This window comes from Quercus lobata, chromosome 11 (assembly GCF_001633185.2).
Source record: "Quercus lobata isolate SW786 chromosome 11, ValleyOak3.0 Primary Assembly, whole genome shotgun sequence".
Classification (NCBI taxonomy): Eukaryota; Viridiplantae; Streptophyta; class Magnoliopsida; order Fagales; family Fagaceae; genus Quercus; species Quercus lobata.
Window position 1 is genome coordinate 28,813,365 of NC_044914.1, and position 14,644 is coordinate 28,828,008.

A 14,644-nucleotide genomic window follows, 5' to 3' on the forward strand; every position below is an offset into this window, starting at 1 on the left:
TAATGGAGCACTTAAGTTAGTGAAAATAATTCAATATTTGTTGATTCAATCATAGAGTATATTCATATTCATAATTATATTAGTTTTGACCATTTGCATTTCCTCACTTTTGTGTCTTCCTCCATAGCTTCAAAGTAAACACGAACATACACCAATGTACAAGTTCATAATAACAACGGATGATGGTGGAGCTCACCTAATTTTAGGGATTTTGATCCCAATTTCCGATTTTCCCCCTTGCACATGAGGTCTTGATTAAACCTTTATTTTTTTTGTTAATTTATTCCACATCAGCAATATGTGTAGCATTTGAGTTGGCATAAAAAAAAAATATTTTTTATTTTAACCATCAGTCACATCAGCATTTTCAATACATCATTTAACAGTAAAAACTATTTTGACACAATACCAATAATCAATGACTAAATTACCCTAATAATAACAAATATAGATGTTGGATAGCAAGAGAAGTAACAACCCAATGACAATCAAAGTTTTAGCAAAGTAACAAATAGTAACAACAACAAATATCGCTATGTACCACTCAATTAGTTAAATTATGTCAAACAATTGGATTTGATCTCATGGTATTAACCTCATTCCCTCATGGTTAATACCATCAGATCGTTCGAGCATAGTTTGCGTAGCACATGAGGCCACATAAGCAAGGAAATGCCGATTTACATGTCATAGATTCACACACAAGAACACAGACACCTCTAGATGATGTTCATAATACCATCAGATCGTTCAAGCATTGTTTGCGTAGCACATGAGGCCATATCAGCAAGGAAATGCTGATTTCCATGTCACAGATTCACACACAAGAACAGACACCTCTAGATGATGTTCAATGGCATGTCAAGTGAACGATATCTTCTTATTGTTGTATTTCCATGGCCATTATACAGAGTCTACAAGCAAATGGAATGCTATAGCAAAAAGACAGTACGAAAGCAGAATAATAACCTTTGATGCTTGTTTTAACCCTGCCTAACCAAAATATTGATATATTCTGTCCTTAAATATATAGTAATCGTTCCCTCACATACTAAACTGGGTGCCAAAAGAACAAGCAAAAGATCCCAGAGTAATACATATGAGGGAATATCAATGAGCAACTTCAAATAAATAATTAGTGTAGATGAACAATTGAACAACATGACACTAATGAGTTTGAAACGATAGATCTTTCAACTGCTGAGTATCGACCTCTGATGGTGCACGAGTGAGGGCACACTGTGCAGTTGTTGTCTTTGGGAAAGCTATAACATCCCTGATGGAATTAGCACCTGCCAACAACATAACCAATCTATCCAACCCATAAGCGATTCCTCCTGCAAGGAAAAATAAGAACTTCACGTGAATTAATATTTTAAGAGCACTTATCAAAAAAATATATATATATTTATATATATTTATATATTTATATATTTTTTTAAGAGCAGAATGATCATAATTTGCTATCTAGACAAAACTATTGATGCATATACATGCATATAGGTATGCATATGCAAGCAGGCGATGAATTGTTACTTGTAGCTAGTGCAGAGTTTCATACCATGTGGTGGAGCACCCATGTCTAATGCCTCCAGAAGATAACCAAACTTTGCTTCAGCCTGCAGAGAAATTGACATATTATCACATTATTGGAGGAAAGCAAAGGTGTTCAAATCTACCTCATAAATTCATAAATTCCTTAGACTTTAAACCATCCACAATATTATAAATTCAGGATCAAATATCACTTTTCCTCATACAAAATTTAATACGCATTCCCTTTTCCTATACAAGAAAAAATAAGGCAAGAGTTCATTTATTAAATTTTATAAGTAGCTGTCATTTTCATGTCCATTATTGTCTCTCTTCTCTTCCTGCTTTATATCCAAATCAACAACCAAATGAGGTATTTTTTAATGTGTTAGACATAACCTATACAAAAACTAAAAGTCAATTAGAGCATTAAAAAAATGCTCATATACAGGATTTTTTTTTTTTTTTTTTTTTTTTTTTGGGGGATAAATATCAGCAGTAAGGCATTGCGCCAATGGAATTCCCAGTTTCCACTTCTGCTTGTGCTTACTCAAATCTCTAATCAACAAGATTACTAAATCAAATAAATAGTTCAAACAAGATATGAACCAGTGCTACATAACGCAAAGACAAACAAACATACAAGCATATATGCATATGTAATATTTCTACATATATCCAATGGAGGAATAGGAAATAATGTACTGTAACTACACAAAAATTACAAAACCCTGAGACCCATAATCCCTACCTACAATAGTGTACTTCCAACAAAGCCACAGGTTTACGTTAAAGTCCAAAGTGGAGAGGGTATTAGATATAGAATTCTATTGGATTAAAGTTCTTATATGTGCTTAATAAACAAATTAGAAACCCAAATGCAATGATAACCTGTTTTATTATTACAACCACAATATGAGGTTTAGATCAAACATAAATTAATCGTGTTACATAGTTTCACCTTATTAATCAAACATATGACTCTCTAATTGCAATATGACCGATTCAATTTTACCTTATTCTAATATATTTTAATGGCTAGGCTATTTTAGAAACATTTAATTCAATCTTTCACCAGTATCAAGAACAATAGTGGCCCATACAAATAAAACTCTGTCGCAAATACAACTGTGTAAGCAACATCATTTGATCTTTTTCATACAGGAAGTGCACTTTTGTGATGAGCTTAGGGCTTAAACTTATGAGCTTTATCTACTAATCTCATTCTCATAATCACTATGCAGTATAATTACATCATGTAGAGACATACAGACTTTTTTTATTAAGTAATATAGAGATACAGAGTATTAAAACTACAGGAAACAAAAATCACCCCAAAAAATAGCCATAATAAAAGGTGTGCAGAGCCAATTACACTGCACAAAAGATTATGGGTCTACTCACCTGCTCCTGGGAGATGCCAACAATTTCCAAAACCTTTTGCTGTACGTCACGTTTAAATATTCTCAAACTTCCCCCACCAATCTGACAGGACCATAGGAAACAGGGTAACAACATATTGGTTAACATCAGGGAGAAAATAATCATAGGAGCTTCTGGCTTGCAGATGCCAGAAAATGAAAAGAAATTAATTAGGATAATAAATCACCTCCACTCCATTGTAAACCATGTCATAAGCTAGTGCACGAGCAGAGGCAAGATCATTCATGTCTTCAGGATTTGGGGCAGTGAAGGGGTGATGTAAGGCCTGTAAAACAATAATTTCATCCACACATGTACAGATATAGGCTATGAAAGATGTCTTGCAACTTGTATCAACAACTAATAGCACGGAAATCCTATCTTGAAAAGCAACACAAAAATCAGAAGTCAATATAAAATGACTTAACACAATATACATTATCTAGTATTAAAAGCAGCTTTTTCTTTTGGCTAAATTGAAGGAGAGGAGGGATAAGGCCCATTAAGCATAATCCCAAGCCCACCTCAAAACTCCCAAGGTAGCTTAGGTACTTAATAAAACAGCATACTGAAAAATCCTACCTCACTAGAGATAGATGCAAATTGCAATAACTATAATAAGGAACAAACCTATATGCACCAAATCACAAGATGTATAGACAGAAACAAGATGCAACAATGCCTAACATCAAAGTATTGGTAAGAATCTACAATGTCAAGAATAATTGAGTAAAATAAAAAAGGAACAATCTAGCCAAATCCTTTCTTGATAATTCCATAGTAAGGGGAGGGATTTGAACCCTAATGTCTAAATTGGAAACACAAGGAGGTTTGGAAATACCAAGAGGTGCTAACCAATTGAGCTACAAGGCTCTTGGCCTACAATCTAGCCAAATACTATCAAACGGAAAAAGAAAAAGAAACAAAGAAAATATTCATAGTGATGATATAAGAACATGAAACAATCAACAGCAATGATTTTCACAATGGAAATTTATCAGACTTCACTGGAATTGCAAGGATGTATTACAAACATGAAACAGACCTCAAGCCTCTGTTCTGATTCGTTCCACTCAAACATCGGAAAATCAGTCACCCACAGAATTGAATGCCTGGACTACACATCAGACAAAAATAGAAGAAACATCTTAGAGAACAAGAGAAACTAAGGCTATTTATCTTTTCAAACTGATGAGCAGATTAGAAACTTACATGGTCAACCAAGCCTAATTCATGGGCTACAAACACCCTCAGACGATCAAGAGTTTTATTTACTGATGCATGTTGACCCACTGCAAACAACAAAAGATCACCCGGTCCAGCAGAGCCTCTTCTCAGCAGTTGATCTTTATTTGTAGGATCCAAACTTGATACTAGCGCAGGAATTCCCTCAAGACCCCCTAAATGGAAACATTGAAACTGTCAAGGGTGGATCCAAAATAACTGTTCACCATGAAATATAAATACCTATCCATCTATCCACCCCCACCCCCACCCCCCCCCCCCCAAACAAAAACAAAATAATAATAAAACAAAAAAGAAGAAAGAAACTCATTTACCATCATCCAAGACCTTCAAGAAAGGCAAACCCTTTGCTCCAGATTTGTTTGCTTCATTGTAAATATCACCTTTCTTAAGAGCTGTATTTGAATAACTTTTGGCACCTGAGGGCACACATAGCATCTTAATAATTCCCCCACTCTTCAAGGCATCTGCAAAAACCCTGAAGGGGGAATCTGAGAAAATATCAGATACCTGCAGCTCCAATCAACAAACATTTTCAATAAACCCCATACAGAATGGAACTAGGTCAAGCATACAAAATCAATTCTCATATAACTAATATAACTAATCAGTCTCCACATGAAACTTCCTGAAGGAACATTCTACAGCCTTAAGTGTTCACTCAAGCTAACCACTAGAGAGTTAGAAGCAGCAACTATCAATTTTGCAATATCCAGCAATTTATGAACATATGCAAATTACTTTTATGTTTTGGATGTGAGGATTTAAAATCAAGGAATTTGAGTAGCAAATTATAGAAAAAATTGCCTGATATGAGTTTCTGCATGATGATCATGACTTGGGAGTTACAAGAGACAAAAGAGAGAGAATTACTCCACCAAATCACTTGTCTTAGGTATTTAAATTGAAAATTAATAATAACATTTTTTGAAATAAAATTTGAAATCCTAGTCTCCCTTATGATTCTCTTTGAATGAAACATTGAAGAAATGATAACCACATACATGACCAGAAAGATTCTTAACATTATCCACCAATGAAAAGAAAGAGAAAAGGTTACCAGATACAGTTATACACTAACAAGTACAAAAGAAAATGAGAGAAGGGTGTATGATGACCAGAGAACTTATCAAAAAAACAAAGGATGACCAGAGAACTTCCATAACACTGTACAGTAATAAGTCAATGAATGCAAGATAATGTGTAGAGTAACCAACGCAAGTGTGGCCCTCAATAAGGGTCTGTTTGGTTAAGGGGATAGAAAAGTGGAGGAATAGAAAATAGGGGGATGGAAAAATGGGAGGATAGAAGAGATTTTTGTTTTCTCTCATGGTGTTTGGTTGGGGTTGGAAAAGTGGAGGGATAAAAAACTCTTTTGGAGGTTCCTCAAAAAAAAAAAAAAATTGTTTAGTTGAGAAGAAAAAAAAAATGTAAATTGTATAATTGTACTCCTATTCCCCTAGTACAAAGAAAAAAAAATTAATAGAATATAAAAAATAAATAAATAAAAGAGGCTGCAAGTTGAATATGGGGAGAGCAGATTTGGAATTTCCCATCAATTTTCTCCCTCCCCCACTTTTCTCCCCAAATTTGGGAGAAAACCATTTCACCCCAAATGGTGGGCCTAGGGAGAAAACTCCTAGGCCTCACCATTTTCACTCCCCCCCCCCCCTCCCCCCTATTAAAATTCAGTATGATATTAGATTTTTTTACTAAGTTAAGTAATTATTAAATAGGGAAGTAATACTTAAATATGCAAGGAGCATATGAGAACCATTTTTAAAGAGTCACAAATTCAAATTCAGAAAAATATATATATGTTAAAAAAAAAAAAACGCAGAATGTACTCTGTCTAAACAGCCATCCAATCATACAAGGATCTCAAAAAAGAAAACATAGTTGCATGCCAGTGATGCACAAGACCATCAAAAGTCCTACTATTCCTCTCTCTCCCCAAATTTTTACCATATTTATCTATATATAAATTTTGGCCCAAAGGAGAAGGGGGAAGGGGAAGGAGAGATTCAAACTAAACTATCCATCTTACATACTTTCTACAGGCTTGAGTGTTTGCATACGATGAGTATTTGACAGTACAAAATATTATATATTACCAGCTCACTTATAATGTGCCTATCCATCTTACAAGTTGTAAATTGATTAACAGTCACAAAAATTGTAATGTGAGATCAGAATTGCTGTTGTACTATATGAACAAGTTAAGAAAGAGAACATTACATCTTTCAACTCAAGATCAAATCTAATATCTGGCCTGTCAGAACCATATCGACTCATTGCTTCAGCATATGTAAGCCTTGGGAAAGGATTTGGCAGCTGCACACCTTTAATATCTAGAAAAACCTGCAATATATATAATTCTCTAAGTAAACCTTATAATGGGAAGATGCTAAAGAGACAATAAATCAATACTGCAAATTTATAGTAAACATTCAATACACCATAAAATGAACAACTTGAAGAATTAATTTCTGATAACCATATGATCAGCTGGCTGGATAGTTAAAACAAAAATGTTTTCCAAGGACTACTCTCAACAGTGTTCTTGAGGGTGTCAATGAGCCTGTATTGATTCATTCACAAGCTTAGTTCATTCAAGATGAACCTGAGCAAAGTTAGGAGCCTCAAAACCAAGCCCAGTTGATACACCAGAATCTGCTGTCATTAATTAATCACAAATCAAACCTACAGCTTAACAGTAAGTTATTTAATACTAGACTCACAGACAATTTATTGAAGTCTCTCTATCTGACAACACTACCATTAGTTAGCTTGAAAGTCTATCTGAACTCTCTCTTGTAAACTCTCTAAGAATTCGAGTAAAACCTGATTCTTTTTTCTATTCTTTGGATCTCCAAGTTAAACCTGATTCTACCAAGATTACTATCAACTAAAGCGATACTATATTTTACATTTTTTTTTTCATTGGTGAGATCCACATGCATCCAATGGGTTTTGAAACCATGACCTTACTCTCTGTCCCATTCTTATGGGAGGAGGAAGTGCCTTTTGAGCTAGTGCTCATTGGCGACTAAAGCAAATCAATACTCAGAGCATTCTACCAACATTTCTATTGAGATCATCTATCGACCACATCACTTAGTCAACCGTCCTTCCCAGTACTACATCGGGGTCATTATAGGCTTTCTTCATGTTACCCCAACTTATTTGTTTACTTCCCCCATCATCTTGTTCTAAAACTTTAACAGAACTCTTCTCATACAGGGCAAAGGGTGTTTTCATCATCTTCTAACTTATTTGTTAAACTTCTATTTTTGCACTTCTCGTATACAATTAGGGAGATTTTCAGTCCTGCATCATATAAACTAACCTTCCTGATCAAATCTTCATTAAGCTTCAACATGTCCTCCAAGGGAGTGAAAGCCATTTCCATATCAAGCTGTGTGAACTCAGGTTGTCTATCTGCTCTTAGATCTTCATCTCGAAAACACCTGCAGAGATTCATTTCAAATGTGAATCACAATTTTAATTGATTAATTTCTAACGAAGATATACATAAACCAAAGACCTTGCCAAAACAAAGTGAAAAACTGTAGTGCCTATTCCCGCATATATTAAAAGGCAGAATGGTGTTCACTTATTCTCTTCATGCAAGTCTTGGATAAAAGAAAGCACACCACAAAAATTAATGAGTTTGATAGAAGAAATCAGAAAGCTCCAATCACATTCAAAACAAAGTAATTTCTCCAAAGCTCAAAGCACTTTAAAATAAAAAATAAAAAAATCAACTCTCATGCCAGCTAGTCAGGAAAAATTTACCTTGCTATTTGATAATACCTATCGTAACCAGAGACCATTAACATCTGCTTAAACAGTTGTGGACTTTGAGGTAAAGCATAGAATGTTCCTGGCTTCAAAATAGACAATAGAGTGAATAGTCCTGCAGGCAAAGAAGGAAGCATAGCAGGAAATACATATAAACTATGAAAATTTAATCTCAACAAAACAAATTTTGCTCATTCAATTATCATTGAAAAGCACCCCCAATATATGAAAGATAGATCTCACTAGTTAGATAAATGAACATTCATCTCTTTCACTTAGGGGTGGCAAAGTAAGCCCAAACCCATTTGCCCACCCAAACCCACCCATTCTAATTGAACCCAAACCCACCCAATTATTAGTTGGGTTAAATGGGCATCAACCCAATTAGAACCAGTGATTATTGGGTTTTAACTAAAAACCCATTGAGACTCATTTAATCCAAAAACAATATACCCAAATTCAACCTAACCCTTCCCATAAAAAAAAAAAATTTTAAAAAAACCCTCAGACGTTTCAGTTTTCAAGTGTTCATTTTCCTTCATTTTCTCGGCCTCCAAACACCTTTCTTTGTCTCTCTCGCTTGCTCTCTCTCTTTCTCTCTCAAGCTCTCATCTAGAACTCATGGAATCCATTGGTGCTTGAGCTCGTCAGGGAAGTTACTGCAGCCGGCATTGCCGTTGGTGGTGGTGGAAACGATGGCTGGTCGTTTAGGAAGGACTGTACGGATCTGGTGCAGAGGATTTCGCTGCTCACGCATTTGCTTGAGGAGATCAGAGAGTTTCGTGCTCAGCCGATGGATGATGTGGCGTCGGCAGCGACAGCGACTTCTGATGATGTGGATGTGGAGTCGTCGTGGTTGTCCGATCTGGTTGGGGCTCTCCAACCTGCTAAGCGGCTTTTGTCTCTCACCAGGAACTTCCACTCCAAGAGCTCTTCTGTGAGTTTCATGTTATTCTTTGTGTGGCATGTGTTTGTATGTAGTGTCTGTTTGGTTGCTCAGAAAGTGAGAGAGAAAGAAAAAAGAAAGTTTCAAGCTCCGAAAATATACTTGACGCGTTAAAAGCAGTAGAGTTGAGTTTGAGACTGGAGTTTTTTTTTTTTTTTGAATCTCGCATTCTGGATTTTTGTTCTGTTTTGATCGTTTCCTGCATTTTCTAGGCAAACAAACGTAGCGTTTGTGTGAATTGTCATGGAATTTGCTTGCTTTTATTTTTTTGGAAATTTAGATCTATGCTATAGGTTTTTTTTTTTTTTTTTGGGTGGTGACAATGTGGGTTTTCACTTTAATGGCATTTTGGTGATTCTGATAATTGGGTAATTGGGTGAGTTGGGGTTTACCCATAATAATTGGTTTGGGTTGGATTTGGGTTAGAAACAATTAATTAAATGGGTTTTAATGGGTAAATGGGTTTTATATGCCCAACCTAATTATGCCCACCCCAAACCCACCTATTTGACACCCATACTTTCACTGAATTGATAGCCAATATATCTACAATCATTCTATATGGTTCTCCAACTCATTAATTGAGAGACTCAGATCATTGTCATCCTCAAGACTAAGACCACACAGATATCATACGGTGCTTTCAACATGCAATTCGTTTGTGAGGTGCAACCATTTCAGAGGTGAGATTATTAATATAAGTTGTAGGCACTTAAAGTGGCATCTTATATAAGAAGCACAAACAAAGCCAAATCCCTAATTCAGGGATACCTCAATACACATCCATAACATGTCAATAATGATTTTCTATTTTGGACATGCCAAAGACATGGTTGTGACATTGTCCAGACACAGTGACCACTAAATTTGAAAGGGAAAAATATCGATTTTGGTTACCTTCATCAACTTTTAGCTCATATTGACAAATCAACTCTCAAGTCTCAACAATCAACCAACAATTTGCTCTCTCTCTCGCCATCACATCATGTTCTCCTAAACTTAACTCCACCACCACCATTTCATCATTAGACTATGCTGCCATGGAGGATGATAAAGAAGGGAGGTTTCTAGGGTCTACTGGAGATAGCAATCTGGGTAAGGGGAATTTTCATGTTTGACTGAGTGAGTGATAGATTTAATACGCAAGGGAGAGAGAGAAATAAGGGTTATGGTGTTCATTAGGCCTTAGAATCTAGTTGATCAATTTGGTTGACATGCTGGGCTAGAGCAATGATTGTGATCCCAAGAGTTATGACTCTTGCACAAGAATCCTAGTATGTCACTTGGACTTCATGGCTCTACGACTTTGGGCTTTGAATTGGTTCAACAAGTAAAGTGCGCTTAGAGTTCGACTCCAAAAGAGTAATAATTGATTTTAAATTAAATTTAGATATGTTTTCAATGCAAATGGCATGACCACACGACACTTTTATGCTTTAGATAAGTACATCCCAAGTAGAAGGTATGTGATGCTTTTTATATATAAATACAAACAATGTTATTCAATAAAGAAGGTAGAATAAATACATGAGATGTGTGTCTAACTAGTAAATACTATTAAAGGATTAAAATCTAAATTATAATATATAAAATAATTAAATTTAAAAATAAAAATAAAAAGAGGACAAAGAAGAGATGCTGCCCCAAGGACTCGTGCTATCATACAAAGATCTTAGCAAATACTATTTGGTATTTGATGCTTGAGTATATCTGGCAAGAAAGTATATCCAGAAAATAGTGGCAGCTAGAAAAAAATGTACATACCTGAACTCGAGAGGGAACCAAATAATCCCGTGCACCTTCTGGAGTAGATCTAGAGAGTATTGGAGTCTCAATCTACCTTATAACCATGAAAAAATGTCAGCGATCCAAACATTCGGTAACTGTCTATTAAATTTTGGGATAAGCATAGAATAGAAGCAGTAAAAATAGAGTGCTCTTCAAAGTCGACAATTGACAATTATTCAGAGGATGGTACCTCCACAAATTGATGCATGTCCTCTAGATATCTTCGAATAAATTTAACCACCTTATGGCGCAGCATTATGTTGGAATTCATTTGCTGCCGCCGTAGATCAAGACATCGATATCTGTCGATATGAAAAGAAGTCCTTTACCAGAAATTTACATAAATTTCAACTAGCAACTCTACCTCAGTCCAAATAACAACATTAGCACATCTACTAGCTTCTTCTCAGCACGGAACTCTAAAAATGATTTCCTCAATGAAAAAAGGAGTTGACCAGGAACTTTATTATAGTCATTTATTAGAACAACTCCATGAATTTGGCAGATCACTAAGGAATAGGTAAATAACTTGAGAGGACCCAATAAATGAGATAGCATAAGAGTTGATAATATAATTACTTATTACTTATCAAAAAAAGAGAGTAGATAATAGAATCACTAACAAAATGACAAATGCAAGTCAGAAAACATTGAAGGAATTACTTATCAAAAAAACAAAGATTTTATTGTACTTTGATTAAGGATTCTATGGGATTTATTTATGTCATAATTATGGCTTATTATTATTTTTCCTTATTGATGTAATCCTAAAACACCTAAACGCTGAAAAAATGTTGAAATTGTGAAAGAAATTTTGACTTAGAACTTTCAAAAGGTTAAAAGTGATGCCACACAAACTCTAGGTGGTGAAACCAAGGGTTGAGGCAGCTTGTGTTGGTTATTCGTATGTTTTTTATTCTTGCAATCCCACCGCATCAGTGCATATGAATTATAAACTGAAAGGTTGTGCTTAACTAACATACACAAGTCAAGAACTAAGATGAGAGTATTTTCAAGCCAGCTACCTCAAACGGATCTCCTCCTTAACAGAATCTTTAGCATCATCAGCTGTGGTAACTAAGAATGGCAACTTTGATTTCACAGCATTCAATACTTGAACATGCTCTGCAGCAACCTGGGATGCACAGAAAATATTAAATCAAACCACCCAAAGAGACAGCACATAAGCCAAACTAGGAAGAAATGACAACCAGTTGATTTTGATGCATAGTGATACACCATTAGATGTAACCAAAGGCAAAACGGGCGAGAGGATTTTAAGAAACACCATTCAAACAATATTAAGCATGAAACACAAATAGAACTAATTAGGCCATAATACACTATTAGTCCCTCCCTAAAGTTTAAATTGATTGCTTTTAGTCACTAAAATAACTTGGAAATGATCTATTTTAGTCCCTAACAAACTTAAAGTGATCGTTTTAGTCTCCATTATAAACATGTGAAACAAGCAACATTTTTTTCTTCTACATGATAAAAATGTTACCTCTATAAAGCCAGTTTTCATTTTCTTGTTGACAGAATCACTTGGCCGAGACCGAACAACGCCTTCTACTGCAATAACATACTCGAGCCTCAAGTCATTGATGGTCGAATGAGCCTCAGGAAACTCATCCGGCAACGTCGTGACCTGAAATTCAAAACCCAGTTATAAAATTCCAAAAGGAAAAGAAAAAAAACCCAATAATGATAGAAAATGAGTGGTACCTGAACGAGACCAGTATGGTCTCTGAGATTGAGAAAAGTGAGGGAACCGTGGAGGCGGTGGAGGGCGACCCAACCGCAGAGGCGAACACGTTTACCGAGATCTTCTGTGGATAAATGGCCACAGAAGCTTGTACGGGTCACCCATTGGAGAGAGTTAGAGTTAGAGTTGCTGTTTTTGTTGAGAGGTTGTGGGGGTTTGGGGTTGGGAATATTGTGGGTTTCACTGCTTCCAGTGGTGGAAGCAGAGGAAACAGAGAAAAGGGTTCGTGTGGTTTTGGGGAAAGGTTTGAGAATGAAGGAGCGGAAGAGAGGGAGAGAGAGAGGAAGAGTTCTGAGAAGGAGAAGAGACATCGTGGGTGACTGAATGAGGATAGGGCTTTGGAGTTCGGGAGGGTTTAAGGATTAGATTTCCATAGCATAATTACCATTTCCATTCAGTTCAGCCCAAAATGGCCAGAACACCTCTCTACTCCATCTCGTTCCAAACTCTGGAGTCTAGCCCATTCCGCTCCATTTAATTCTTTGTTCATTCCACTCCATCTTCTAATTTTTTTTTTTTAGATAGATACTTTAAACCTATGGTATCCATTCCATAATAGTAATTTTTTTTTATCATCTTAACATTTTTATAATTTAACAACAAAATACAATATGAGTTAAACTAATTAGAACTTATAGGGTAGAATTCTTTAGAAATGCAATCATATCATTTATCCACTAGCATAAGCTTTAAATTTTTTTTTTTTTTATAAAAAAGACTCAAACTTATTCACGTTATTATTATTTTATGTGAGATAGAATTTTACTCAAACATAATTTAAGTGTATTTGTGTGTAAAGATACCTCTTAAAAATTTGAATCTCACCCTTGCCTCTCATTCCGCACAAGTATTTATTCGCTTTAATTATGTTCCCAGGTGAAAGGCATAAAAGAAAACGAATTAAAAGGAGTCAAAACAAATGGATTTGGACTTGTGTGGGAATCCAGGGTTTTATGATATCACTCTTATTCAAGTGTTCATTTTATTCTCTTTTTTTGCTTGGCTTTTATGGACTCCTTATTTCTCGGTTTGGTGAAGTTCATAGACTCACAAATACAGTCAGTTATTGTTTTTAGTTGATAAGGAATATTTCTTCAATGCTAAAAAGAGATCAACTCAAGTTAGTCATCCAACAAAGTCTAGTCGTTCGACTCCAAGAACTCAACCGACAGGGTCAATCAAATGACCAACTGATAGGTATTCTAGTTGTTCAACAGCCCAAGTAAACGGACGACCTAGACTTAGTCCCACAAATATACAACATGCCTTTGAAATAAGAGTCGTGTAAATGAAAAAGTCTAACACATAAGAGTCGTCATGTCGCTAGGGAGTCGTCACATACCAATGGGTTGTCAGGTACCCTTCCTGACACCTAACACATGAGAGTCAACACGTAACTAGGGAGTCGACACGTACCCCCTTAATCGTCAGGTACCAATCCTGATGATTTGCAATGTAGCCTAACCTACATCTACACTTGTAACACGCTGTGGTAACAAAAGGGTAAGACCTGACAAACGGTCTTTTACACTTGGCTTCCAGACTCGTTAATGTTCTTAGGGGCGGAGCCATTTTGAAGGTTGGGGGGCCATGCCCTCCTCCACCCAAATTTTTGAAAATTTTTTAAATATATATAATTATTTTAATGTTTTCAAAATTTAGTCTACAAAAATAAGAGTTCACCTCCCCAAGTATTTGAATTAGTCCAATGATGCTCTTAAAAAAAAATTGTTTAATAGTTATAGAGACATAACTTTATTTTTCATAATTCTATTTTTTATTGTAAAATGTGTTTTTATATCTGTTAAATATTTGAAAAATTTTAGCACCAAATATGTTTGAATTTATCTTTTTCAACTTATTATGTGGCGATTAACAAGTCATTGACTCATTAAAAAATTCTTGTTACTAAAACTACACATGAAATGTCTCTTTAGTTGCCAAATAATGGGTCAAAACAAGATAGTTTCAAATATGTTTGGAACATAATTTGTTCCTCTGAGTTTTGGATCATTCATGTTTTTGAAATTTCATTAATTCAATTGAATATTTTTACTTACATTAGTATAAAATTTGATAATTTTTATAGAAAATGAAACTTTTTAAGAATTTCATTATGAAAATTGAGAAAATGAATT

At 35.2% G+C, this 14,644-nt stretch overlaps 1 protein-coding gene across 1 annotated transcript; it reads right to left on the reverse strand.

The window, feature by feature from the left end:
• Window positions 1-844: 844 nt before the first annotated feature.
• LOC115969626 (aspartate--tRNA ligase, chloroplastic/mitochondrial) lies at window positions 845-12,989 on the reverse strand. Its single transcript, XM_031089315.1, has 15 exons — window positions 12,467-12,989; window positions 12,246-12,389; window positions 11,764-11,873; window positions 10,929-11,040; window positions 10,715-10,786; window positions 7,999-8,090; window positions 7,550-7,670; window positions 6,439-6,561; window positions 4,515-4,710; window positions 4,168-4,355; window positions 4,001-4,072; window positions 3,143-3,241; window positions 2,938-3,018; window positions 1,562-1,619; window positions 845-1,337 (listed from the first exon to the last, which is right to left on the reverse strand). Exons 1-15 carry the CDS (start codon window positions 12,815-12,817, stop codon window positions 1,168-1,170), a joined length of 1,989 nt encoding a protein of 662 aa, XP_030945175.1. The 5' UTR covers window positions 12,818-12,989; the 3' UTR covers window positions 845-1,167.
• Window positions 12,990-14,644: the final 1,655 nt, after the last annotated feature.